Source organism: Lagenorhynchus albirostris, chromosome 3, assembly GCF_949774975.1.
Source record: "Lagenorhynchus albirostris chromosome 3, mLagAlb1.1, whole genome shotgun sequence".
NCBI lineage: Eukaryota > Metazoa > Chordata > Mammalia > Artiodactyla > Delphinidae > Lagenorhynchus > Lagenorhynchus albirostris.
The window spans coordinates 144,246,910-144,272,724 of record NC_083097.1 but is presented as its reverse complement, the minus strand read 5'-3'; the positions used below and the strand labels follow the sequence as shown (position 1 = coordinate 144,272,724).

General features: G+C 42.3%; 1 protein-coding gene across 1 annotated transcript in view; it reads left to right on the top strand.

Moving 5' to 3' along the window:
• The window catches only part of SLIT3 (slit guidance ligand 3), a 610,847-nt gene extending 588,799 nt beyond the window's left edge, over positions 1-22,048 (top strand). The window contains exons 33-36 of the mRNA XM_060144178.1: positions 16,940-17,094; positions 17,747-18,032; positions 19,190-19,398; positions 21,651-22,048. Of these exons, the coding sequence (XP_060000161.1) occupies positions 16,940-17,094; positions 17,747-18,032; positions 19,190-19,398; positions 21,651-21,886 (886 nt within the window). The 3' untranslated portion in view covers positions 21,887-22,048. The remainder of the gene's footprint in view (positions 1-16,939; positions 17,095-17,746; positions 18,033-19,189; positions 19,399-21,650) is intronic.
• The last annotated feature ends 3,767 nt before the right edge of the window (positions 22,049-25,815 follow it).

The following is a 25,815-nucleotide window of genomic DNA, read 5'->3' as shown; positions in this document are numbered from 1 at the left end:
TCTGCTTTTTATATTCTTGGGTACTTTGTTGTAAATTAATTGACCACATATGCATGAGTTTATTTCTGGACTCTATTCAGTTCCATTGACCTATGTGTCAGTTTTTATGCCAGTATCACACTATTTTGATTACTATAGTTTTGTAATATATATAGTTTAAAATCAGGGAGAGTGATTCCTCCAGCTTTTTCTTTCTCAAGATTGCTTTGGCTATTCAGAGTCTTTTATGGTTTCATACAAATTTTAGGATTGTTCTATTCCTGTGAAAAATGCCACTGCACTTTTGATAGAGATTGCACTTAATTTGTAGACTGCTTTGGGTAGTATGAACATTTTAACACTACTGATTCTTCCAGTCCATGAGCACTGAACATCTTTCCATTTATTTTTGTCTCCTTCACTTTCTTTCATCAATGTCTTAACCGTTTTAATTGTACAGGTTTTATACCTCCTCAGTTAATTTTTTATAGGTATTTTATTCTTTTTGATGTGATTGTAAATGAGATTGTTTTCTTAATTTCTCTTTCTGATAGTTCACTATTAGTGTACAGAAATGCAACTGATTTTTTTTTGCTTTTTTTAATTGAAGTATTGTTGATTTACAGTGTTGTGTTAGTTTCCGGTGTACAGCAAAGTGATTCAGTTATGTGTGTGTCTGTGTGTGTGTGTGTGTATATATATATATATATATATATATATATATATATATATATATATTCTTTTTCAGATTCTTTTCCCAGATAGGTTATTATAAAATATTAAGTATCGTTCCATGTGCTATACAATAGATCCTTGTTGTTTATCTATTTTATATATAGTAGTGTGTATATATTACTCCCAAATTCCTAACTTATCCCTCCCCTGCACCTTTCCCCTTTGGTAACCATAAGTTTGTTTTGTATGCCTGTGAGTCTGTTTCTGTTTTGTAAATAAGTTCATTTATGTCATTTTTTTTAGATTCCACATATAAATGATAGCATATGATATTTTTCTTTCCCCGTCTGACGTACTTCACTTACAGTGATAATTTCTAGGTCCATCCATGTTGCTGCAATTGGGATTATTTCATTCTTTTTTATGGCTGAGTAGTATTCCATTGTATATATGTACCACATCTTTATCCATTCATCTACTGATGGACATTTAGCTTGCTTCCATGTCTTGGCTATTGTGAATAGCACTGCAATGAACACTAGGGCTGCAGTGAACATGTATCTTTTTGAGTTATGGTTTTCTCTGGATATATACCCAGGAGTGGGATTGCAGGATCATACGGCAGTCCTATTTTTAGTTTTTGAAGGAACCTCCAAACTGTTCTCCATAGTGGCTGTACCAAGTTACATACCCACCAACAGTATAGAAGGGTTCCCTTTTCTCCACACCCTCTCCAGCATTTATTATTTGTGAACTTTTCGATGATGGCCATTCTGACTGGTGTGAGGTGATACTTCATCATAGTTTTGATTTGCACTTCTCTAATAATTAGCAACGTTGAGAATCTTTTCATGTGCCTTTTGGCCATCTGTATGTCTTCTTTGGAGAAATGTCTATTTAGATCTTCTGCCCATTTTTTGGTTGGGTTATTTGTATTTTTGATATTGAACTGTATGAGCTGTTCGTGTATTTTTGAGATTAATCCCTTGTGAGTTCCATCATATGCAAATATTTTCTCCCATTCTGTGGGTTTTCTTTTTATTTTGTTTATGGTTTCCTTTGCTGAGCAAAAGCTTTTAAGTTTAATTAGGTCTCATTTGTTTAATTTTGGTTTTATTTTCATTACCCTAGGAGACTGCTCCAAAAAGATATTGCTGCTATTTATGTCAGAGTGCTCTGCCTATGTTTTCGTCTAGGAGTTTTATAGTATCCAGTCTTACACTTCAGTCTTCAATCCATCTTGAGTTTATTTTTCGGTATAGTGCTAGAGAATGTTCTAATTTCATTTTTTTACAAGTGGCTCCAGTTTTCCCAGCACCACTTACTTAAGAGACTGTCTTTTCTCCACTGTATGTTCTTGTCTCCTTTCTTGTAGATGAATTGACCAAAGGTATGTGGGTTTATCTCTGAGCTTTCTATCATGTTCCACTGATCTATAAGTCTGTCTTTATGCTGGTAGAATACTGTTTTGATGACTGTAGCTCTGTAGTATAGTCTGAAGTCAGGGAGCCTGATGGCTCCAGTTCCATTTTTCTTTCTTAAGGTTGTTTTGCTATTCAGGAGCTTTTGTGTTTCCATACAAATTTTTAAATTTTTTGTTCTACTTCTATGAAAAATACCATTTAATTTGATAGAGAATGCACTGAATCTGCAGATTGCTTTGGTTAGTATATTCATTTTCACAAACTTGATTCTTCCAATCCAAGAACATGGTATATCTCTCCATCTGTTTGTGTCATCTTTGATTTCTTCAATCAGCATCTTATAGTTTTTGGAGTACAGGTCTTCTGTCTCCGTAGGTAGGTTTATTCCTAGGTTTTCTTTTTTTTCTTGATCCAGCTGGTGTAATTTATTTATTTATTTATTTATTTACATCTTTATTGGAGTATAATTGCTTTACAATGGTGTGTTAGTTTCTGCTTTATAACAAAGTGAATCAGTTACACATATACATATGTTCCCATATCTCTTCCCTCTTGCATCTCCCTCCCTCCCACCCTCCCTATCCCACCCCTCCAGGCGGTCACAAAGCACCGAGCTGATCTCCCTGTGCTATGCCGCTGCTTCCCACTAGCTATCTATTTTACGTTTGGTAGTGTATATATGTCCATGCCACTCTCGCGCTTTGTCACAGCTTGCCCTTCCCCCTCCCCATATCCTCAAGTCCATTCTCTAGTAGGTCTGTGTCTTTATTCCTGTCTTACCCCTAGGTTCTTCATGACATTTTTTTTCATAAATTCCATATATACGTGTTAGCATACGGTATTTGTCTTTCTCTTTCTGACTTACTTCACTCTGTATGACAGACTCTAGGTCTATCCACCTCATTACAAATAGCTCAATTTCGTTCCTTTTTATGGCTGAGTAGTATTCCATTGTATATATGCGCCACATCTTCTTTATCCATTCATCCGATGATGGGCACTTAGGTTGTTTCCGTCTCCGGGCTATTGTAGATAGAGCTGCAATGAACATTTTGGTACATGACTCTTTTTGAATTATGGTTTTCTCAGGGTATATGCCCAGTAGTGGGATTGCTGGGTCATATGGTAGTTCTATTTGTACTTTTTCAAGGAACCTACATACTGTTCTTCATAATGGCTGTACCAATTCACATTCCCACCAGCAGTGCAAGAGTGTTCCCTTTTCTCCACACCCTCTCCAGCATTTATAGTTTCTAGATTTTTTGATAATGGCCATTCTGACTGGTGTGAGATGATATCTCATTGTAGTTTTGATTTGCATTTCTCTAATGATTAATGATGTTGAGCATTCTTTCATGTGTTTGTTGGCAGTCTGTATATCTTCTTTGGAGAAATGTCTATTTAGGTCTTCTGCCCATTTTTGGATTGGGTTGTTTGTTTTTTTGTTATTGAGCTGCATGAGCTGCTTGTAAATTTTGGAAATAAATCCTTTGTCAGTTGCTTCATTTGCAAATATGTTCTCCCATTCTGAGGGTTGTCTTTTGGTCTTGTTTATGGTTTCCTTTGCTGTACAAAAGCTTTGAAATTTCATTAGGTCCCATTTGCTTATTTTTGTTTTTATTTCCATTTCTCTAGGAGGTGGGTCAAAAAGGATCTTGCTGTGGTTTATATCATAGAGTGTTCTGCCTATGTTTTCCTCTAAGAGTTTGATAGTTCCTGGCCTTACATTTAGGTCTTTAATCCATTTTGAGCTTATTTTTGTGTATGGTGTTAGGGAGTGATCTAATCTCATACTTTTACATGTACCTGTCCAGTTTTCCCAGCACCACTTATTGAAGAGACTGTCCTTTCTCCACTGTACATCCCTGCCACCTTTATCAAAGATAAGGTTTCCATATGTGCGTGGGTTTATCTCTGGGCTTTCTATCCTGTTCCATTGATCTGTCTTTCTGTTTTTGTGCCAGTACCATGCTGTCTTGATTACTGTAGCTTTGTAGTATAGTCTGAAGTCAGGGAGCCTGATTCCTCCAGCTCCGTTTTTCGTTCTCAAGATTGCTTTGGCTATTCAGGGTCTTTTGTGTTTCCATACAAATTGTGAAATTTTTTGTTCTAGTTCTGTGAAAAATGCCAGTGGTAGGTTGATAGGGATTGCATTGAATCTGTAGATTGCTTTGGGTAGTATAGTCATTTTCACAGTGTTGATTCTTCCAATCCAAGAACATAGTATATCTCTCCATGTATTTGTATCATCTTTAATTTCTTTCATCAATGTCTTATAATTTTCTGCATACAGGTCTTTTGTCTCCTTAGGTAGGTTTATTCCTAGATATTTTATTCTTTTTGTTGCAGTGGTAAATGGGAGTGTTTTCTTGATTTCACGTTCAGATTTTTCATCATTAGTGTATAGGAATGCCAGAGATTTCTGTGCATTAATTTTGTATACTGCTACTTTACCAAATTCATTGATTAGCTCTAGTAGTTTTCTGGTAGCATCTTTAGGATTCTTTTTTTTTTTTTTTTTCCCCAGTACGTGGGCCTCTCACTGTTGTGGCCTCTCCCGTTGCGCAGAACAGGCTCTGGACGCGCAGGCTCAGCGGCCATGGCTCACGGGCCTAGCCGCTCCACGGCACGTGGGATCTTCCCAGACCAGGGCACGAACCCACGTCCCCTGCATCAGCAGGTGGACTCTCAACCACTGCGCCACGGGAAGCCCTAGGATTCTTTATGTATAGTATCATGTCATCTGCAAACAGTGACAGCTTTACTTCTTCTTTTCTGATTTGGGTTCCTTTTATTTCCTTTTCTTCTCTGATTGCTGTAGCTAAAACTTCCAAAACTATGTTGAATAATAGTGGTGAGAGTGGGCAACCTTGTCTTCTTCCTGATCTTAGTGGAAATGCTTTCAGTTTTTCACCATTGAGGAGGATGTTGGCTGTGGGTTTGTCATATATGGCCTTTATTACGTTGAGGAAAGTTCCCTCTATGCCTACTTTCTGCAGGATTTTTATCATAACTGGGTGTTGAATTTTGTCAAAAGCTTTCTCTGCATCTATTGAGATGATCATATAGTTTTTCTCCTTCAATTTGTTAATATGGTGTATCACATTGATTGTTTTGCGTATATTGAAGAATCCTTGCATTCCTGGAATAAACCCCACTTGATCATGGTGTATGATCCTTTTAATGTGCTGTTGGATTCTGTCTGCTAGTATTTTGTTGAGGATTTTTGCATCTGTGTTCATCAGTGATATTGGCCTGTAGTTTTCTTTCTTTGTGACATCCTTGATCTGGTTTTGGTATCAAGGTGATGGTGGCCTCCTAGAATGAGTTTGGGAGTGTTCCTCCCTCTGCTATATTTTGGAAGAGTTTGAGAAGGATAGGTGTTAGCTCTTCTCTAAATGTTTGATAGAATTCACCTGTGAAGCCATCTGGTCCTGGGCTTTTGTTTGTTGGAAGATTTTTAATCACAGTTTCAATTTCAGTGCTTGTGATTGGTCTGTTCATATTTTCTGTTTCTTCCTGATTCAGTCTTGGCAGGTTGTGCATTTCTAAGAATTTGTCCATTTCTTCCAGGTTGTCCATTTTATTGGCATAGAGTTGCTTGTAGTAATCTCTCATGATCTTTTGTATTTCTGCAGTGTCAGTTGTTGCTTCTTTTTCATTTCTAATTCTATTGATTTGAGTCTTCTCTCTTTTTTTCTTTATGAGTCTGGCTAATGGTTTATCAATTTTGTTTATCTTCTCAAAGAACCAGCTTTTAGTTTTATTGATCTTTGCTATCGTTTCCTTCATTTCTTTTTCATTTCTTTCTGATGTGATCTTTATGATTTCTTTCCTTCTGCTAACTTTGGGGGGTTTTTTGTTCTTCTTTCTCTAATTGCTTTAGGTGCAAAGTTAGGTTGTTTATTCGAGATGTTTCCTGTTTCTTAAGGTAGGATTGTATTGTTATAAACTTCCCTCTTAGAACTGCTTTTGCTGCATCCCATAGGTTTTGGGTCGTCGTGTCTCCACTATCATTTGTTTCTAGGTATTTTTTGATTTCCTCTTTGATTTCTTCAGTGATCACTTCGTTATTAAGTAGTGTATTTTTTAGCCTCCATGTGTTTGTATTTTTTACAGATTCTTTTCCTGTAATTGATATCTAGTCTTATAGCGTTGTGGTCAGAAAAGATACTTGAAACAATTTCAATGTTCTTAAATTTACCAAGGCTTGATTTGTGACCCAAGATATGATCTATCCTGGAGAATGTTCCATGAGCACTTGAGAAAAATGTGTATTCTGTTGTTTTTGGATGAAATGTCCTATAAATATCAATTAAGTCCATCTTGTGTAATGTATCATTTAAAGCTTGTGTTCCCTTATTTATTTTCATTTTGGATGATCTGTCCATGGGTGAAAGTGGGGTGTTAAAGTCCCCTACTATGAATGTGTTACTGTCGATTTCCCCTTTTATGGCTGTTAGTATTTGCCTTATGTATTGAGGTGCTCCTATGTTAGGTGCATAAATATTTACACTTGTTATATCTTCTTCTTGGATCGATCCCTTGATCATTATGTAGTATCCTTCTTTGTCTCTTCTAATAGTCTTTATTTTAAAGTCTATTTTGTCTGATATGAGAATTGCTACTCCAGCTTTCTTTTGGTTTCCATTTCCATGGAATATCTTTTTCCATCCCCTTACTTTCAATATATATGTGTCCCTAGGTCTGAAGGGGGTCTCTTGTAGACAGCAGATATATGGGTCTTCTTTTTGTATCCATTCAGCCAATCTGTGTCTTTTGGTGGGAGCATTTAGTCCATTTACATTTAAGGTAAGTATTGATATGTATGTTCCTATTCCCATTTTCTTAATTGTTTTGGGTTCGTTATTGTAGATCTTTTCCTTCTCTTGTGTTTCTTGCCTAGAGAAGTTCCTTTAGCAGTTGTTGTAAGGCTGGTTTGGTGGTGCTGAACTCTCTCATCTTTTGCTTGTCTGTAAAGGTTTTAATTTCTCCATCAAATCTGCATGAGATCCTTGCTGGGTAGAGTAATCTTGGTTGCAGGTTTTTCTCCTTCATCACTTTAAATATGTCCTGCCAGTCCCTTCTGGTTTGCAGAGTTTCTGCTGAAAGATCAGCCGTTAACCTTATGGGGACCCTTGTGTGTTATTTGTTGTTTTTACCTTACTGCTTTTAATATGTTTTCTTTGTATTTAATTTTTGAGAGTTTGATTAATATGTGTCTTGGCGTATTTCTCCTTGGATTTATCCTGTATGGGACTCTCTGTGCTTCCTGGACTTGATTAACTATTTCCTTTCCCATATTGGGGAAGTTTTCAGCTATAATCTCTTCAAATATTTTCTCAGTCCCTTTCTTTTTCTCTTCTTCTTCTGGAACCCGTATAATTCGAATGTTAGTGCATTTAATGTTGTCCCAGAGGTCTCTGAGACTGTCCTCAGTTCTTTTCATTCTTTTTTCTTTATTCTGCTCTGCAGTAGTTATTTCCCCTATTTTATCTTCCAGGTCACTTATCCGTTCTTCTGCCTCAGTTATTCTGCTATTGATCCCATCTAGACTATTTTTAATTTCATTTATTGTGTTGTTCATCGTTGTTTGTTTCATGTTTAGTTCTTCTAGGTCCTTGTTAAATGTTTCTTGCATTTTGTCCATTCTATTTCCAAGATTTTGGATCATCTTTACTATCATTATTCTGAACTCTTTTTCAGATGGACTGCCCACTTCCTCTTCATTTGTTAGGTCTGGTGGGTTTTTATCTTGCTCCTTCATCTGCTGTGTGTTTTTCTGTCTTTTCATTTTGCTTATCTTACTGTGTTTGGGGTCTCCTTTTTGCAGGCTGCAGGTTCGTAGTTCCCGTTGTTTTTGGTGTCTGTCCCCAGTGGCTAAGGTTGGTTCAGTGAGTTGTGTAGGCTTCCTGGTGGAGGGGACTAGTGCCTGTGTTCTGGTGGATGAGGCTGGATCTTGTTTTTCTGGTGGGCAGAAATTGCGATATGCGGGCCTCTCACTGTTGTGGCCTCTCCCGTTACGGAGCACAGGCTCCGGATGTGCAGGCTCAGCAGCCATGGCTTACGGGCCCAGCCGCTCCGCGGCATGTGGGATCTTCCTGGACCGGGGCACGAACCCGTGTCCGCTGCATCGGCAGGTGGACTCTCAACGACTGCACCACGAGGGAAGCCCTATTCCTAGGTATTTTATTCTTTTTAATGTGATGGTAAATGGGATTGTTCCCTTAATTTCTCTCTATGATCTTTTGCTGTTAGTGTATAGAAATGCCACAGACTTCTGTGTATTAATTTTGTATCCTGCAACTTTACTGAATTCACTGATGAGCTCTAGTAGATTTCTGGTAGCGTCTTTAGGGTTTTCTATGTATAGTATCATGTCATCTGCAAACAGTGACAGTTTTACTTCTTTTCCAATTTGGGTCCCTTTTCTTTTTCTTCTCTGATTGCTGTGGCTATCTATGTTGAATAAAATTGGTGAAAGGGACTTCCCTGGAGATCCAGTGGTTAGCACGCCACACTTCCACTGCAGGGGACGTGGGTTCAATCCCTGGTCAGGGAACTAAGATCCTGCATGTCATGCTATGTGGCCAAAAAAAAAAAAAAGAAATAGAAGAGAAAAAGTGGTGAGAGTGGACATCCTTGTCTTGTTCCTGATCTTAGAAGAAATGCTTTCAGCCTTTCACCATTGAGTCTGATGTTAGCTGTGGGTTTGTCACGTATGGTGTTTATTATGTTGAGGCCCCTATAGGTTCCCTCTATGCCCACTTTCTAGAGAGCTTTTATCATAAATAGGTTTTAAATTTTTTCAGAAGCTTTCTCTGTATCTTCTGAGATGATCATATGGTTTTTATTCTTCAGTTTGTTTATGTGGTGTATCACACTGATCGATTTGCAGATACTGAAAACTCCTTGCACCCCTGGGATAAATGCCACTTGATCATGGTGGGATTTATCCCACATGTATCATGGTGTATGATACTTTCAGTGTATTGTTGGATTCAGTTTGCTAGTATTTTGTTGAGGATTTTTGCATCTGTGTTCATCAGTGATATTGGTTTGTAATTTTCTTTTTTTGTGGTATATTTGTCTCGTTTTGGTATCAGGGTGATGGTGGCCTCATAGAATGAGGTTGGAAGTGTTCTTTCCTCTGCAATATTTTGGAATAGTTTCAGAAAGATAGGTGTTAACTCTTCTCTAAATGTTTTGTAGGATTTGCCTGTGAAACCGTCTCGACTTGGGCTTTTGTTTGTTGGGGGTTTTTTAATCACAGATTCAATTTCAGTACTTGTAATTGGTCTGTTCATATTTTCTATATCTTCCAGGTTCAATCTTGGGAGATTGTACCTTTCTAAGAATTTCTACATTTGTTCCAGGTTGTCCATTTTATTGGCATATAGTTGCCTGCAGTAATCTCTTACGGTGCTTTGTATTTTTGTCATGTCAGTTGTAACTTCTTTTTCATTTTTGATTTTTTTAAATATAAATTTATTTATTTTTGGCTGCGTTGGGTCTTCGTTGCTGCGCATGAGCTTTCTCTAGTTGTGGTGAGCAGGAGCCACTCTTCGTTGCAGCACGTGGGCTTCTCACTGCAGTGTCTTCTACTGTTGCAGAGCACAGGCTCTAGGCGCACAGGCTTCAATAGTTGTGGCAGGCAGGCTCAGTAGTTGTGGCGCATGGGCTTAGTTGCTCCGTGGCATGTGGGATCTTCCTGGACCAGGGCTCGAACCCATATCCCATTCATTGGCCGGTGGATTCTTTTTTTTTTTTAATTTATTTATTTTTGGCTGCATTGGGTCTTTGTTGTTGTGTATGGGCTTTCTCTAATTGTGGCAAGCGGGGGGCTACTCTTCGTTGCGGTGCACGGGCTTCTCATTGCAGTAGCTTCTCTTGTTGCGGAGCACAGGCTCTAGGTACGTGGGCTTCAGTAGTTGTGGCACGTGGGCTCAGTAGTTGTGGCACATGGGCTCAGTAGTTGTGGCTTGCGGGCTGTAGAGCTCAGGCTCAGTAGTTGTGGTGCACAGGCTTAGTTGCTCCACAGCATGTGGGCTCTTCCTGGGTCAGGACTCGAACCCATGTCCCTTGTATTGGCAGGTGGATTCTTAACCACTGCGCCACCAGGGAAGCCTGGCATGCGGATTCTTAACCACTGCGCCACCTGGGAAGCCCCCATTTCTGAGTTTATTGATTTGGGCCCTCTCCCTTTTTTACTTGATGAGTTTTGCTGAAGGTTTATCAATTTTGTTTTTCTTTTCAAAGAACCAGCTTTTAGTTTCATTGATCTTTTCTATTCTTATTGTCTGTTTCATTTATTTCTCCTCTAATCTTTATGATTTCTTTCCTTCTACTAACTTTGGTTTTGTTTGTTCTTTCTCTAGTTGCTTTAGGTGTAAGGTTAGGTTGTTTGAGATATTTCTTGTTTTCTGAGGTAAACCTGTATCGCTATAAACTTCCCTCTTAGAACTGCATTCCATAGGTTTGTTGCATTCCATAGGTTTGGGATCATAGTGCTTTTCTTTTCTGTTGTCTCTAGGTATTTTTTGATTTCTTCAGTGATCCATTCTTTTTTTTTTAATAGGTCTTTATTGGAGTATAATTGCTTCACAATACTGTGTTAGTTTCTGTTGTACACCAAAGTGAAACAGCCATATGCACACATATGTACCCGTATCCCCTCCCTCTTGAGTCTCCCTCTCACCCCTCTAGGTCATCGCAAAGCACTGAGCTGATCTCCCGGTGCTGTGCTGCTGCTTCCCACTAACTATTTTACATTCGGTAGTATATATATGTCAATGCTTCTCTCACTTCCTCCTCCCACCCATTTCCTCAAGTCCATTCTCTATGTCTACATCTTTATTCCTGCCCTGCAACTAGGTTCATCAGTACTTGTTTTTTTTTTTTAAATTCCATATATATGCATTACCATACAGTATTTTTTTTTTTTTAGATTCCATATATATGCATTAGCATACAGTATTTTTCTCTTTCTGACTTACTTCACTCTGTATGACAGACTCTGGGTCCATCCACCTCACTACAAATAACTCAATTTCGTAACTTCTTAAGGCTCAGTAATATTCCATCATATATATGTGCCACATCTTCTTTATCCATTCATCTGTCAATGGACATTTAGGTTGGCTCCATGTCCTGACAATTGTCAACAGTGCTGCAATGAACATTGTGGTACATGACTTTTTGAATTATGGTTTTCTCAGGGTATATGCCCAGCAGTGGGATTACTGGGTCATTTAGTAGTTCTATTTTTAGTTTTTTAAGGAACCTCTGTATTGTATTCCATAGTGGTCGTATCAATTTATATTCCCACCAACAGTGCGGGACTGTGCCCTTTTCACCACACCCTTTCCAGAATTTGTTATTTATAGATTTTTTTGAAAATGGCCATTCTGACCAGCGTGAGGTGATACTTCACTGTAGTTTTGATTTGCATTTCTCTAATAACTAGTGATGTTGAACATCTATTCATGTGCCTCTTGGCCATCTGTATGTCTTCCTTGGTGAAATGTCTCTTTAGGTCTTCTGCCCATTTTTTAACTGGATTGTTTGTTTTTTGAAATTGAGCTCCATGACTTTTTTGTATATTTTGGAGATTAATCCTTTTCCTGTTGTTTCATTTGCAAATATTTTCTCCCATTCTGAGGGTTGTCTTTTTGTCTTGCTTATGGCTTCCTTTGCTGTGCAAAAGCTTTTAAGTTTAATTAAGTCACTTTTTTTGTTGTTGTTTTTATTTCCGTTACTCTAGAAGGTGGGTCAAAAAAATCTTGCTGTGGTTTATGTCAAAGTGTATTCTTCCTATGTTTTCCTCTAAGAGTTTTATAGTGTCTGGTCTTACATTTAGGTCTTTAATCCATTTTGAGTTTATTTTTGCGTATGATTTTAGGGAGTGTTCTAGTTTCATTCTTTTACATGTAGCTGTCCAGTTTTCCCAGCACCACTTACAGAAGAGGCTGTCTTTTCTCCATTGTATGTTCTTGCCTCCTTTGTCATAAATTAGGTGACCATATGTATGTGGGTTTATCTCTGGGCTTTCTATCCTGTTCCATTGATCTATATTTCTGTTTTTGTGCCAGTACCACACTGTCTTGATTACTGTAGCTTTGTGGTATATAGTTTGAAGTCGGGGAGCCTGATTCCTCCAACTCTGTTTTTCTTTCTCAAGATTGCTTTGGCTATTCGGGATCTGTTGTGTTTCCATACGAATTGTAAAATTTTTTGTTCTAATTCTGTGAAGAGTGCCATTGGTAGTTTGATAGGGATTGCATTGAATCTGTAGATTGCTTTGAGTAGTAGAGTCATTTTCACAGTACTGCTTCTTCCAATCCAAGAACATGGTATATTTCTCCATCTGTTTATGTCATCTTTGATTTCTTTCATTAGTATTTTATAATTTTCTGAGTACAAGTCTTTCACCTCCTTAGGCAGGTTTATTCTTAGGTATTTTATTCTTTTTGTTGCAATGGTATATCGGAGTGTTTCCTTAATTTCTCTTTCTGACTTTTCGTTGTTGGTGTATAGGAATGCCAGAGATTTCTGTGCATTAATTTTGTATCCTGCAACCTTACCAAATTCATTGATTAGTTCTAGTAGTTTTCTGGTGGCATCTTTAGGATTCTCTATGTATTGTATCATGTCATCTGCAAACAGTGAGAGTTTTACTTCTTTTCCAATTGTATTCCTTTTATTTCTTTTTCTTCTCTGATTGCCATGGCTAGGACTTCCAACACTATGTTGAATAAGAGTGGTGAGAGTGGACATCCTTGTCTGGTTCCTGATCTTAGAGGAAAATGCTTTCAGTTTTTCACCATTGAGTATGATGCTTGCTGTGGGTTTGTCATATATGACCTTTATTATGTTGAGTAGGTTCTATGCCCACTTTCTGGAGGGTTTTTTTTTTAATCATAAATGGGTGTTGAATCTTGTCAAAAGCTTTTTCTGCATCTATTGAGATGATCATATGGTTTTTCTTCTTCAATTTGTTAATATTGTGTATCACATTGATTGATTTGCGTATATTGAAGAATCCTTGCATCCCTGGGATAAATCCCACTTGATCGTGGTGTATGATCCTTTTAATGTGTTGTTGGATTCTGTTTGCTAGTATTTTGTTAAGGATTTTTGCATCTCTGTTCATTAGTGATATTGGTCTATAATTTTCTTTTTTGGTGATATCTTTTTCTGGCTTTGGTATCATGGTGATGGTGGCTTCATAGAATGAATTTGGGAGTGTTTCACCTTCTGCAATTTTTTGGAAGAGTTTGAGAAGCATCAGTGTTAGCTCTTCTCTAAATGTTTGATAGAATTTGCCTGTGAAGCCATCTGGCCCGAGACATTTGTTTGTTGGAAGATTTTTAATTATGGTTTCAATTTCATTACTTGTGATAGGTCTGTTTATATTTTCTAATTCTTCCTGGTTCTGTCTTGGAAAATTGTACCTTTCCAAGAATTTGTCCATTTCTTTGTGGTTGTCCATTATATTGGCATATAGTTGTTTGTAGTCTCTTATAATCCTTTGTATTTCTGCAGTGTCAGTTGTGATTTCTCCTTTTTCATATCTAGTTTTATTGATTTGCATCCTCTCCCTTTTTTTCTTGATGAGTCTGGCTAAGGGTTTATCAATTTTCTTTATCTTCTCATACAACCAGCTTTTAGTTTTATTGATCTTTCCTGTTGTTTTCTTTGTTTCTATTTCATTTATTTCTGCTGTGATCCTTATGATTTCTTTCCTTCTACTCACTCTGGGTTTTCTTTGTTCTTCTTTCTCTAGTTGTTTTAAGTGTAGGCTTAGATTGTTTGAGATGTTTCTTGTTTCTTGAGGTGAGACTGAATTGCTATAAACGTCCCTCTTAGAACTGCTTTTGCTGAGTGCCATAGGTTTTGGGTCATCATGTTTTCATTGTCATTTGTTTCTATGTATTTTTTTATTCCTTCTTTGATTTCTTCAGTGATCTCTTGGTTATTTAGTAGTGCACTGTTTAGCCTCCATGTATTTGTGTTTTCCACAGTTTTTTTCCTGTAATTGATTTCCAATCTCCTAGCATTGTGGTCAGAAAAGATGCTTGAAACAATTTCAATTTTCTTAAATTTTTCGAGGCTTGATTTGTGACCCAAGATGTGATCTATCCTGGAGAATGTTCTGTGTGCACTTGAGAAGAAAGTGTATTCTGCCACTTTTGGGTGGAACGTTCTATAAATATCAATTAAATCTATGTGGTCTGTTGTGTCACTTAAAGCTTGTGTTTCCTTATTAATTTTCTGTCTGGATGATCTGTCCATTGGTGTGAGGTGTTAACGTCCCCCACTATAATTGTGTTTCTGTTGATTTCCCCTTTTATAGCTCTTAGCATTTGCCTCATATATTGAGGTGCTCCTATGTTGGGTGCATAAACACTTATTATTGTTATTTCTTCTTGGATTGATCCTTTGATCATTGTGTAGCATCCTTCATTATCTCTTATAAGAGTCTTTATTTTAAAGTCTATTTTATCTGATACAAGTATTGCTACTCCAGGTTTCTTTTGATTTCCATTTGCATGGAATATCTTTTTCCATCCCTTCACTTTCAATCTGTGTGTGTCCCTAGGTCTGAAGTGGGTCTCTCATAGACAGCATATACATGGGTCTTGTTTTTGTATCCATTCAGCCAGTCTGTGTCTTTAGGTTAGGGCATTTAATCCATTCACATTCAAGGTTATTGATACGTATGTTGCTATTACCATTTTCTTAATTGTGTGGGGTTTGTTTTTGTGGGTCTTTTTCTTCTCTTGTGTTTCCTGCCTAGAGGAGTTTCTTTAGCATTTGTTGTAAAGCTGGTTTGGTGGTGAATTCTTTTAGCTTTTGCTTGTCTGAAAAGCTTTTGATTTTTTCATCAAATCTGAATGCGATCCTGGCTGGGTAGCGTAATCTTGGTTGTAGGTTTTTCTCTTTCATCACTTTAAGTATATCCTGCCACTGCCTTCTGGCCTGCAGAGTTTCTGCTGAAAAATCAGCTGATAACCTTATGGGGATTCCTTTGTATGTTATTTCTTGTTTTTCCCTTGCTGCTTTTAATATTTTTTCTTTGAATTTAATTTTTGTTAGTTTGATTAATGTGTGTCTTGGTGTGTTTTTCCTAGGGTTTATCCTGTATGGGACTCTCTGTGCTTCTTGGACTTAGGTGACTATTTCCTTTCCCATGTTGGAGAAGTTTTCCACTATAATCTCTTCAAATATTTTCTCAGTCCCTTTTTTTTTCTCTTCTTCCGGGACCCCTATAATTCAAATGTTGGTGCATTTAGTGTTGTCCCAGAGGTCTCTGAGATTGTCTTCAATTCTTTTCATTCTTTTTTCTTTATTCTGCTCCTTGGCAGTTATTTCCCCCATTCTGTCCTCCAGCTCACTTATTAATTCTTCTGCCTGTGTTTCCTTATTGATTTTCTGGCTGGATCATCTGTCCATTGGTGTAAGAGGGGTAATGCAACTGATTTTTATATATTAATTTTGTGTCTAGCAACTTTACTGAATTTGTTAGTTCCAACAGTTTTTTAGTGGAAAGTTTAGGTTTTTCTATATATAACATCATGTCATCTGCAAATAGTGACAGTTCTACTTCTTACTTTCCAATGTGTATGCCTTTTTTTTCTTCTTTCCTAATTGCTCAGGCTGGGACTTCCAATACTTTGTTAATATAAATGGCAAGAGTGGGCATCCTTGTCTTGTTTCTGATTTTGAAAGAAAAGCTTTCAGTTTTCACCACTGAATATAATGTTAGCTGTGGGCTTGTTATATATGGCCTTTATTTGGTTGAGTTTGTTCTATACCTATATTGTTAAGAGTTTTCATCATAAATGGATGTTGAATTTTGTCAAATGCTTTTTCTGCATTTATTGAGATGATCACATGATTTTGATCCTTCATTTTGTTAATTTGGTGTATCACACTGATTTGAATTTGTGATTTTGAGCCACTCTTGCATCCCTGGAATACACCCCACTTAATCATGGTATATAACCTTTTGAATGTACTATTGAATTAGGTTTGCTAATATTTTATTAAGAATTTTTGCATCTACGTTCATCAGAGATATTGGTCTGTAATTTTCTTGTGGCATTCTTGTCTGGTTTTCGTATCAAGATGATGCTGACCTTGTAAAACGAGTTTGGAAGTGTTCCTTCCTATTTTTTGTAAGAGTTTGAGAAGGATTGTTATAATTCACCAGTGAACCCATCCAGTCCTAGACTTCTGTTTGTTGGGAGGTTTCTGACAGCTGATTCCATACCCTTAGAGGCATACTTCGTTTTACTGCACTTTGCTATATTGTGCTTCACAGATACTGTATTATTTACAAACTGAAGGTTTGTGGCAACTCTGTGTCAAGTCTGTTGGTGCCATTTTTCCAACAGCATTTGCTCACTTCATGTCTGTGTGTCATGTTTTGATAATTCTCATAATATTTCAACCTTTTACAGTATTATGGTGATCTGTGATCTTTGATGTTATTATTGCAGAAAGAGTATGCCTCCCTGAAGGCTCAGGTGACAGTCAGCATTTTTTTTTACCAATAATGTATTTTTAATTTAAGGTATGTAAATTGTTTTTTAGACAAAATGCTATTGCACCCTTAATAGAGTACACTGTAGTAGTATAAACATAACTTTTGTGTGCACTGGGAAACCAGAAAATTCATGTGACTTGCTTCATCAGGTGGTCTGGAACTGAACCCACAGTATCTTATGTTGTTTGAAATTATTTCCAAATAAAAAACAAAACAAAATGCAAGGAATACTAGTCAAGTTCACAGCCCAGTGCAGGCTGTGGAAGGCACTCAGCAAATCCTCTGTCTCTCCCATTTCTCTCCTGCCCAGCGTGGAGACCGTGAATGACGGGCAGTTTCACAGTGTGGAGCTGGTGATGCTAAACCAGACCCTGAACCTGGTGGTGGACAAAGGAGCCCCCAAAAGCCTGGGGAAGCTCCAGAAGCAGCCAACAGTGGGCATCAACAGCCCCCTCTACCTTGGAGGTAAAGCCCCACCCCCTCCCACCCCAAACACCTGCACCTCCCACCTGCCCCCTGTGCTCAGGCACCCACCCCCAGGCCAACTGGTGAGGCTCGCTGCTCTCAGCACCCACTGCCAAAGCTAATCAACGAAGGCTTCCTGGAGGAAGTGACAACCAAGCTGCTCCCTAAAATGTGAACAGTTAGCCAGATCATGGGGAGGAGAAGAGGACAGGAAAGAGAGCAGGGTTCCTTCTGAGAAACTACACGTTTTTTAGGGAGGATGGGGGAAGGTGAAGATGGAATGGGGAGGAAGGAGATGGATACAGGGGCCAGCCCCTTCAGATACAGGGGCTTCTCTCTGCTCTGCCACTCCCTTAGATGCTGTGAGTCTCAGCTGATGTGTGTAGACGGTATGTTTGCCATTAAGGTCATTCAAAGGCCAAAGAGAGAAGGAGCCACCAGTCTGGCAGAGCATGGGCCTGAAACCCAGCCTTGGGCCAGTAGTTCTCAAAGGGTTATGTGCCAAAGAAAAAAAAAGGCATCAGAGCAGCTTATTCAACATGGAGGTTCCCAAGACTTCTCCCAAGGAGTCCACCTCCGAGGGCTGGAATTCGGGCAAGCAGGGTGGGCAGGGGAGTATCTTCAGGTCGCTGTCCTGGTGTCCCTCCCGCAGGCATCCCCACCTCCACGGGCCTCTCGGCCTTGCGCCAGGGCGTGGACCGGCCGCTGGGCGGCTTCCACGGCTGCATCCACGAGGTGCGCATCAACAACGAGCTGCAGGACTTCAAGGCCCTCCCGCCGCAGGCCCTGGGCGTCTCGCCGGGCTGCAAGTCCTGCAGCGTGTGCAGGCATGGCCTGTGCCGTGCCGTGGAGAAGGACAGCGTGGTGTGCGAGTGCCACCCGGGCTGGACCGGCCTGCTGTGCGACCAGGAGGCCCGCGACCCCTGCCTCGGCCACAGGTCGGTGTCCCTCCCCCTCTGCCCCGCCCGGGAAGTGGGCACTGATGGAAGCTGGAGGGACTGCAGTCAGACTGTAGACAGGGGCTGCTTAGAAGGTCAGGGGCTTAACACGTCCAAACAGCAGGTCTTGTTCAGAGGAGACATCAGTGTGCCAGAGCCTAGCTGAAAAACACTCGTCAGGTGGCCCTCAGAAGTCGAGGGGGCACCCGTGTGCATGCACCTTGCCACGTGGGTGCATTTCGGCCCGCTCCCCACTCAGCGCTACCCTCTGAGGGCACCAGGGGTGTATAACCACGCACAGCCGCATCATTTCATGGCTCTGGCATTCATTATGCATCAAAGCATTTACTGAGGGCCTACTATGTGTCAGGCCTTGTGCTAAAAATAGGAGACCCAGCACCCTCAGTGTTCAGAAGTCTGAATCGGCCAGAGATGACACCAGAGCCATGTCTAGTAATTCGCTTGGCCGAACAAGCTGGGACATGATATTGTGGATCAGGAGTGAAGGATACTATAAAGGGGTTGAGTTTCCTGGGTAGCTCTGGAGTGTGTGTGTGACTATGAGTGTGTGTGTGTATGCGTTGGACTCTGTAATGAATACGTCTACAATGAACCCTGCCTCTGAATGTCATCCCAGTACAGAGAATGCTGCAGCACAATTAAGAATCCAGGCTGTGGCATCAGTTTCTCCATCTATGAGATGTGGATAAGACTATCTACTGCACAGGACAGCAGAGGATGTGGATAAGACTATCTACTGCACAGGACAGCAGAGGAGAGGGGATTGTAGAAAACAAGACTGATGCTAGGTGTAAAGCACTTACCCCAATGCCTGGCACAGAGCAAGTGGTAGCTGGTGGTAGAGACAGCAGTAATCATGTTATCAATTAAGATGACAGAAGACTGCGTGGGTTCTGACGTCTGTGGGTACAACAGCCAGCCTCATCAGGCTCACAGCTGTCAGTGTCATTGGACGATGCTCACAGCCTCCAGCTGACTGATGCCCAGCCACTGGGCCGGTGGAGGGTGGACCAAGGGGTGGAGAAGGCCTAAGGTCCCACAGCTCCGTGTCCCCTGGTCCGGGCTGGGGTGGACAAAGGAAGCCTCCAGCTGCACTGACTGCCTGGTTCCCCTCTCCTCCTCGCCTCTGCCCCCAGCTGCAGCCAGGGGAGATGCGTGGCAACTGGGACCTCCTATGTGTGCAAGTGCGCCGAGGGCTACAGAGGGGCCTTGTGTGACCACAAGAATGACTCTGCCAACGCCTGCTCAGCCTTCAAGTGTCACCACGGGCAATGCCACGTCTCAGATCAAGGGGAGCCCTACTGCCTGTGCCAGCCCGGCTTTAGTGGGGAACACTGCGAACAAGGTGGGTCCACTGTGCGCATCGGGGGGGGAGAAACGACGGTGCCCGGGAAGGATGCGGGGGTCAGACTTGGACTCCACGTTCAGATGACCTAAGTTCCAGTTCTGGCTGAGCCACTTAGAGGCTGCATGACCTTCATTAAGTTACTTTCTGAGCCTCAAATTCCGTCATGTTGAATATGGGGGGGGGCAACACCATAACTTCCTGTGTCAGTTAGCCATTGCTGTATAACAAATTAGCCCCAACACATAGCAGTTCAAAACCACACTAAACATGCTCCATCCCACACGGTTCCCATGGGTCAAGCATTCAGAAATGGCTTAGCTGGATAGTTCCAGCTGGGGTCCCTGCAAACCGCCAGGACTGTGTGAGCAGTCTGGGTTGTTCTTTCTCTCCTCTCCCCTCCCCTCCTTTTCTAACTGACCAGCACCACTGACTCACCTGGGAGCTTATTAGAAATATAGACGCTCAGTCCCAGCCCAGACCTTCTGAATCAGAACCTGCTTTAACAAGAGCCCTCGATGGTTCTTAATCACAGTAACATTTCAGACGTCGCTCTGCAGTCTCCTCCCAAACCTCATGCCATTATTGGGTCAACAAAAGACAGTTCCTTGGTCTGATCCCATTTCAGAAACATCAAATCACTTACCTCTCTTAGTGACCCCTTTAGTGTATTAATTTGGAGGTAAGTGCAAAAAAAGGAAAATTGAAATTAAATTATATTCCAGCTGAAATGGTTCTGTCTCACCTTGGAGGTTTTTCTCCTGCATGGAAACTGAGAAGTCTTCGTCTTCCTTCCTGCCACCAGAATCCTGGGCAGGCCACCTCCTGTCACTAGAGGACTCTTTCACATCTTACACCTTGTTGAAATACCATTCTTAACCAATTTGGTAAATAATGTATTCTGAAATAATTTCAGATCTAACAGAAAAATTGCCAGAATATAAACAGCGTTCCCATTCCCTTCAGCTGGACAGCCCAACTGTTAACATGCTGCCGAGTGTGCGTTCTCCCTGCCCCGCACATCACACACACCTATTATCATTAGGCTTCTTTTGATCCTGTTAAAAACCTATATCAAGCTTAACAGAATTCACATCACATCACATTAACCACCTAAAACTTTAAACTGCATAAAGCCCTTTTGCATTCACAATCTCTGTGATGCTCATAACAGCCCCTGAAAAAGCAGGAAGAACCAGGACATGTGTCACCATTTTCCGGACAAGGAAACTGAGGCTCAGGGATCCAAGGCTGTGTGGCCGAGGATCCTAGTCCTGAATCCGTTACTCTCTCTCTCAGTGCCTTGCTCCAGATGCTTTCCCAATGTACTGAGGACAGTAGTGGGGTCAAGGTGAAGAGTTGGGTCAGGGACCGGAGGATTAAGCAGATCCAGGGGTCCCCTCCCCTCATTTCTACAACTTGTGGAAAAGCTCGCACGCGTGCGCACACACACACACCCCACCCCCAGGCTCTGGCTCACTGACTACTGTTCCTCTTTCAGATCTCAACTCCAGCATCACTTCCCAGAGACAATCCCTGGCCCCTGGGCTAGTCAGGCTCCTTTGCCATGTATTTTGTATAAACACATCCCGTTTCTTCGTAGCATGCACCTCAGTTTATCATTACAAATGTATTTATTTAAATGACACTGTAATTAGTGTCTAGACTCTACACCAGCAGAGACAGGCTACTGAGACTGGTGGGGACTGGGGCAAACTGGAGATCTCCTGCCCCGTCTAAAGCCCACAGCTTCAGCCCATCATTGCCACGCAGGGATGCAGACTCAGCTTTGCCAGAGCCCCTGGTTTTCAAAGAAACCAGATATCCCAATGTTCAGATGCAATCTCCTGGCATTGTGGTTTCTTTCTTTTTTTAATGTTGGCATTTAATTTGGTTTCTAAGTGTCTGTGGCACAAGCAACATAGGTCTGGGATGGGATTTAGCCCTCAGTCCCCCAATCTGCCACATCTAGTTTGATCTTTAAGTTCCTTGAAGGAAGGGACCGAGCCTGCTCTTGTCACCCTGCTATCCTCGGGGCTTAGTTTTAAACCTATTATCGAGGTTGGCACGGAAAGGCACTTAGTATTTGTGGAAGAGTGAGATGGGTTAGGGGAGGGTGGGCAGGGAGACGGATGGATGAGTGAATGAGTAAGTACGCACGGGCTTCGGCCCACGAGTGTCTCAGAGCAGCCTACCCCGGACAGCCATCTCCAGCCCCAATGCCCTGCCCTTACCTCTTCCGCCCTCTGCAGAGACTCCATGCCTGGGGGGGGTAGTCCGAGAGGTGATCCGCCGCCAGAAAGGTTATGCCTCGTGTGCCACGGCCTCCAAGGTGCCCTTAATGGAATGTCATGGGGGCTGCGGTCCCCAGTGCTGCCAGCCCACCCGCAGCAAGCGGCGGAAATACGTGTTCCAGTGCACAGACGGCTCCTCGTTCGTGGAAGAGGTGGAGAGACACTTAGAGTGCGGCTGCCGCCCGTGTTCCTAAGGCCCCCCGCAGCCCTTCCGCCTCCCGGACTCCAGCCGGGTGGGTGGGGACGGCCACGTGGGACCCCCCCCACGAGATTCGCAGTGAAGCAGTAGAAGCTGGAAAGGAAGCAAAAGAAGAGAATATTAAGTATATTGTAAAATAAACAAAAAATAGAACTTATTTTTATTATGGAAAGTGACTATTTTCATCTCTTATTATATAAATATATCACACCATCTGAGTATATGTACCATATAGTGAGTTATTTTTACCGACCTTTTTGTTCTGTGTTGTGTATTTGTCGTGTTTTTATAAACAGCTGTTAAAAGTTTTAAGAAAAAAGGCTAATAAAAATGTTTTAAAACGAAAGGATGAGCATAAAGAAGTGATAGCCTGTCTGAGAAGGAAGGAGGAGGTTTATACGTCTAGGAAACACTGTCGTCATTAAGTCGGCAGAAACCAGAACCTGCTTACTGAGCTCAGGAAACAGAACGAGAAGAGGAAAAGAGCGAAGGAAAAGGTTTTTCTTTGTTTCTTCCGATTTTTAATGACTTTTCCTTCCCTACAAGCACCCAGCTTTTCAGTCCTGGTTGCCGAAGCCCAGGATGCCCAGTTCTTCCAGGAAAAGCCGCTGAGCACTGGCCTCTGACTCTCCCTGGGACCCAAAGCATCGGCCGCCGCCCATGTGCTCCAGGCCCCTGCAGGGTCTGAGCCCACTGCAGACGCCCTCCCCATCCTGGCTGCCCTTGATTCCATTACAGGACTGTCTGAACTCCGCCACAGGCTTCATCTGAGCCTGTTTTGCCAAATCTGAAAACAGCTGCCCTTCTCCTGCCCCTCCCCAGGAAGGCAGTCCCCCTGCTGCTCCTCCAGGAACGCAGGGGTCACCCATCTCCTCAAGCCCCAGCACTGGCCCTTCCACTGGAAGTTCTGAACCACTCTCCTCCCTCAGCCAACCTCGTACTGGGAGGCGACACTAGGAGAGCAGGCAGCCCGGCTCACTGGCAAGTTCTGGGAGGCTCCTGCCATGGGGTACCTAGGCCTCTGACACCTGAACCTCCAGGCCTCCGTCATGATGACGAAGACCCCTTGCCCGTCTGTACCACTTTTCCGTGCATATCCACACTGCACCTTATTCTCTCCATGCGACCCCTGCCCCCGGCGAAAGGAAGCACTATAACCCCATTTCATAGATAAGGAAACTGAGGCCTCGCTCCAGCCCTGTACCTCTCCTTACGCCACATCTCTGATAAGTGAAGGAGCCAAGCCTAGAGCCTAGACTCAAAACCCTAGATTCCTTCTCCAGAACAGCATAAACACAGGAGATGCGGGCAGTTTAACTTCATCAGAGAACCCCTACCAGAAAAGGAAATGGTTTTTTCTGCTATGTTTCCTGCTCTCATTCTGCCTTGTTCATTCCTTGTTCTACCTCCTTGGTATCCAGAATGATACTAGACTGGGGGACTTACGTAGCAGGGGGTGTGAGCCAGGGCAGCCTGTCTAGCCCAGACTCCACTCCAGGAACTGCCAGCCCTCCTGAAGGGGACTTGCCCCTGCCTCTTCCCCACCCTCGTCTGCCCCTTTCCACCCCAGTCAGGCTAGGGCAGATGGTCCAGGGGCTCAGCAGCTCACACCGACCCCCGTCTCGCACCCATTGCTCCCTCCCCCAGGAGCCTCCCCTGCAGAAGAGTCAGGGAGGAGAGTGTAGGGCCCAGTGGACCATCCAGCTCTGAGCATCCCCAGAGGAGCCCAGTGGTTCTCTGAGGACTGATGGCGAGCCAAAGGCTCAAAGAATCAAGAAGGGAGAAAGAAAAGAGAACGGAGGAACAAAAGGCAAGTGGCAGATAGGAAGGCAAGGAGGGAGGGAGGGAGAGAGGGAAGGAAGGAAGGAGGGAGGGAGGGAGAAGAGAAGGAAAGGAGGGAGGAAGGAAGGAGGGAGGGAGGAAGGAAGGAGGGAGGGAGGGAGGGAGGGATGGAGGGAGAAGAGAGAGAAGGAAGGGAGGGAGGAAGGAAGGAAGGAGGGAAAACAGGGAAGGAAGGGGGAAGGAGAGAGAAACAACAAAAAGAGAGGGATGAAGAGAGAGAGGGAGGGATAAGATAGAGGAATTTACTGTAAAATATATATATTATATGTACTATACATCATGTTCCAGGTACTTACTGTACCTTATGATGACTGTTTCAAATATTAATGGCTGATTGACTTAGTACTTACATTATACATTAGGTACCATTCTAATTTATATATATTAATATATAATATATATTCACTTAATTCTCAAAACAACCCTGTAGTAAAGACATTGCTAAGCCATTTTACAGTTCAGTAAATTGAGGCATGGAGAAGTTAACATGCACAAGAGCAGATGCCTAATAAATTACAGAGCCGGGATCTGGGCCCACCCTGTCTAACTCCAGGACTTGCTCCTCATGGGAAGGAAAAAGGTCCCACCTCTAAGGATCCTACGGTCTGAGGCAGAAACAATCATGGAAATAGACAACTGTTTTATTATATGGAAGTAGCTGTCCAGAGTAAGGAATTTCCTATCTTTGGTCTTCAAAGATGAATAGGACTTTGCCTGGGCACAGGAAAGGGAGTTGAACTTTCCATGAATGCCCTATTAAAAAGCAAAGGGAATATGAAAAGACCTGGCATGTTTGGGGAGCAGTCAGAGGTCTGGGGTGGCAGGAGTGTGGATGCACACTGGGGAGCAGGGATAAATGGGGTAGACATGAAGCAGGGGTTCGACCACAGAGAGCCGTGTGTGGCAGGCTGGACCACAGGGCCCCAGCAGGGGTTTTTGAGCGGGGGAGTAGCAGAACAAGCTCTGAAGAGAACGGGTGGCAAAGTAGAGAAAGGCCTGGAAGAACAGATAGGGCTTTGCCACCCAAAATAGCCTTGGGGCTTCCCTGGTTGCTGACTTCAGTTTGTTGAGGCTAGACAATGCTGATTTCCGGATAGGTCACAAAGTATTTGTGGTAGCTCAGAAGCTCACCCCTGGAAGGGGTGTCCTGGGATCTGCCCAATACCCCTCCCATCCCCCAGGCCCTGCCAGCCCTCCTCACGTAGGCAGGTGGTCCTGAGCCTTCTTCTACCACAAGCACTCCTAGCTAGCTCTCCCCACCCAGCACAAAGCCCGCTCAGCCTGCCATCTTGAGAGCCCCACCCAGGGTCTCTGACTTTCTGGGAGGACTCACCAAGCTGACAGCTTTCCCTCTGCCTCCCCAAAGAATCTGAGGCCTTTCTCTGCTCGTCACCCCTGGGCCCAACCCCGAATCCAGCCACAGTCAGCCAAGACAGCCAAAGGGCAGGGTTCTTTCTCTCAGTGTGGCTTGGGGGTGATTTTCAGCTTTCCCCTCAATTTTGGTAGCCCTGAATTTATGAAATGCCAAACTCAGAACGATTCAGAAAATCCTCCCCAAAATGAAGTTTCTCTAACAACTGGAGATGAAAACTCTCTTGAGCAGCCAAATTCTAGAAACAGAAAGTCCCACGGGACAGAAAGAGTTCCGCTGGTTAACTCGCACACATGATGGTTCAACGCCTGTGCGTAAGGATGTGCACGTGTGCAGAAGAAGGGGCTCAGGCTGTGTTCCCCTCCTGAGCAGGGTTCAGGGAAAGGGGAAGGGAGTGTCCCTCTTGACTCAACCAAGGGACCCCAAAATGGTTAGTGAGATAATGTATTTAAAAGCTCTTTGTAAAGTGTAAACTAAAAACCTTAAATGTAAGATGTTATTGTTATTATTACTATTGTTGTTGTTATTATTGACATGCCAAAAGGCCCTCTGTACAAGATGGCTTTGCCTTTTCAACTTCATAGAAAAGAACCTGAGTCTGACACTTCAGAAAGGTGACAGAGAGGAGGACAACAAGGAAGGAGGCAAGGAAAGGGAGGGAGGTCTCCTAGGGCCAGGGAAAGAGGAGAAAATCCCCCAGGATGACCCTC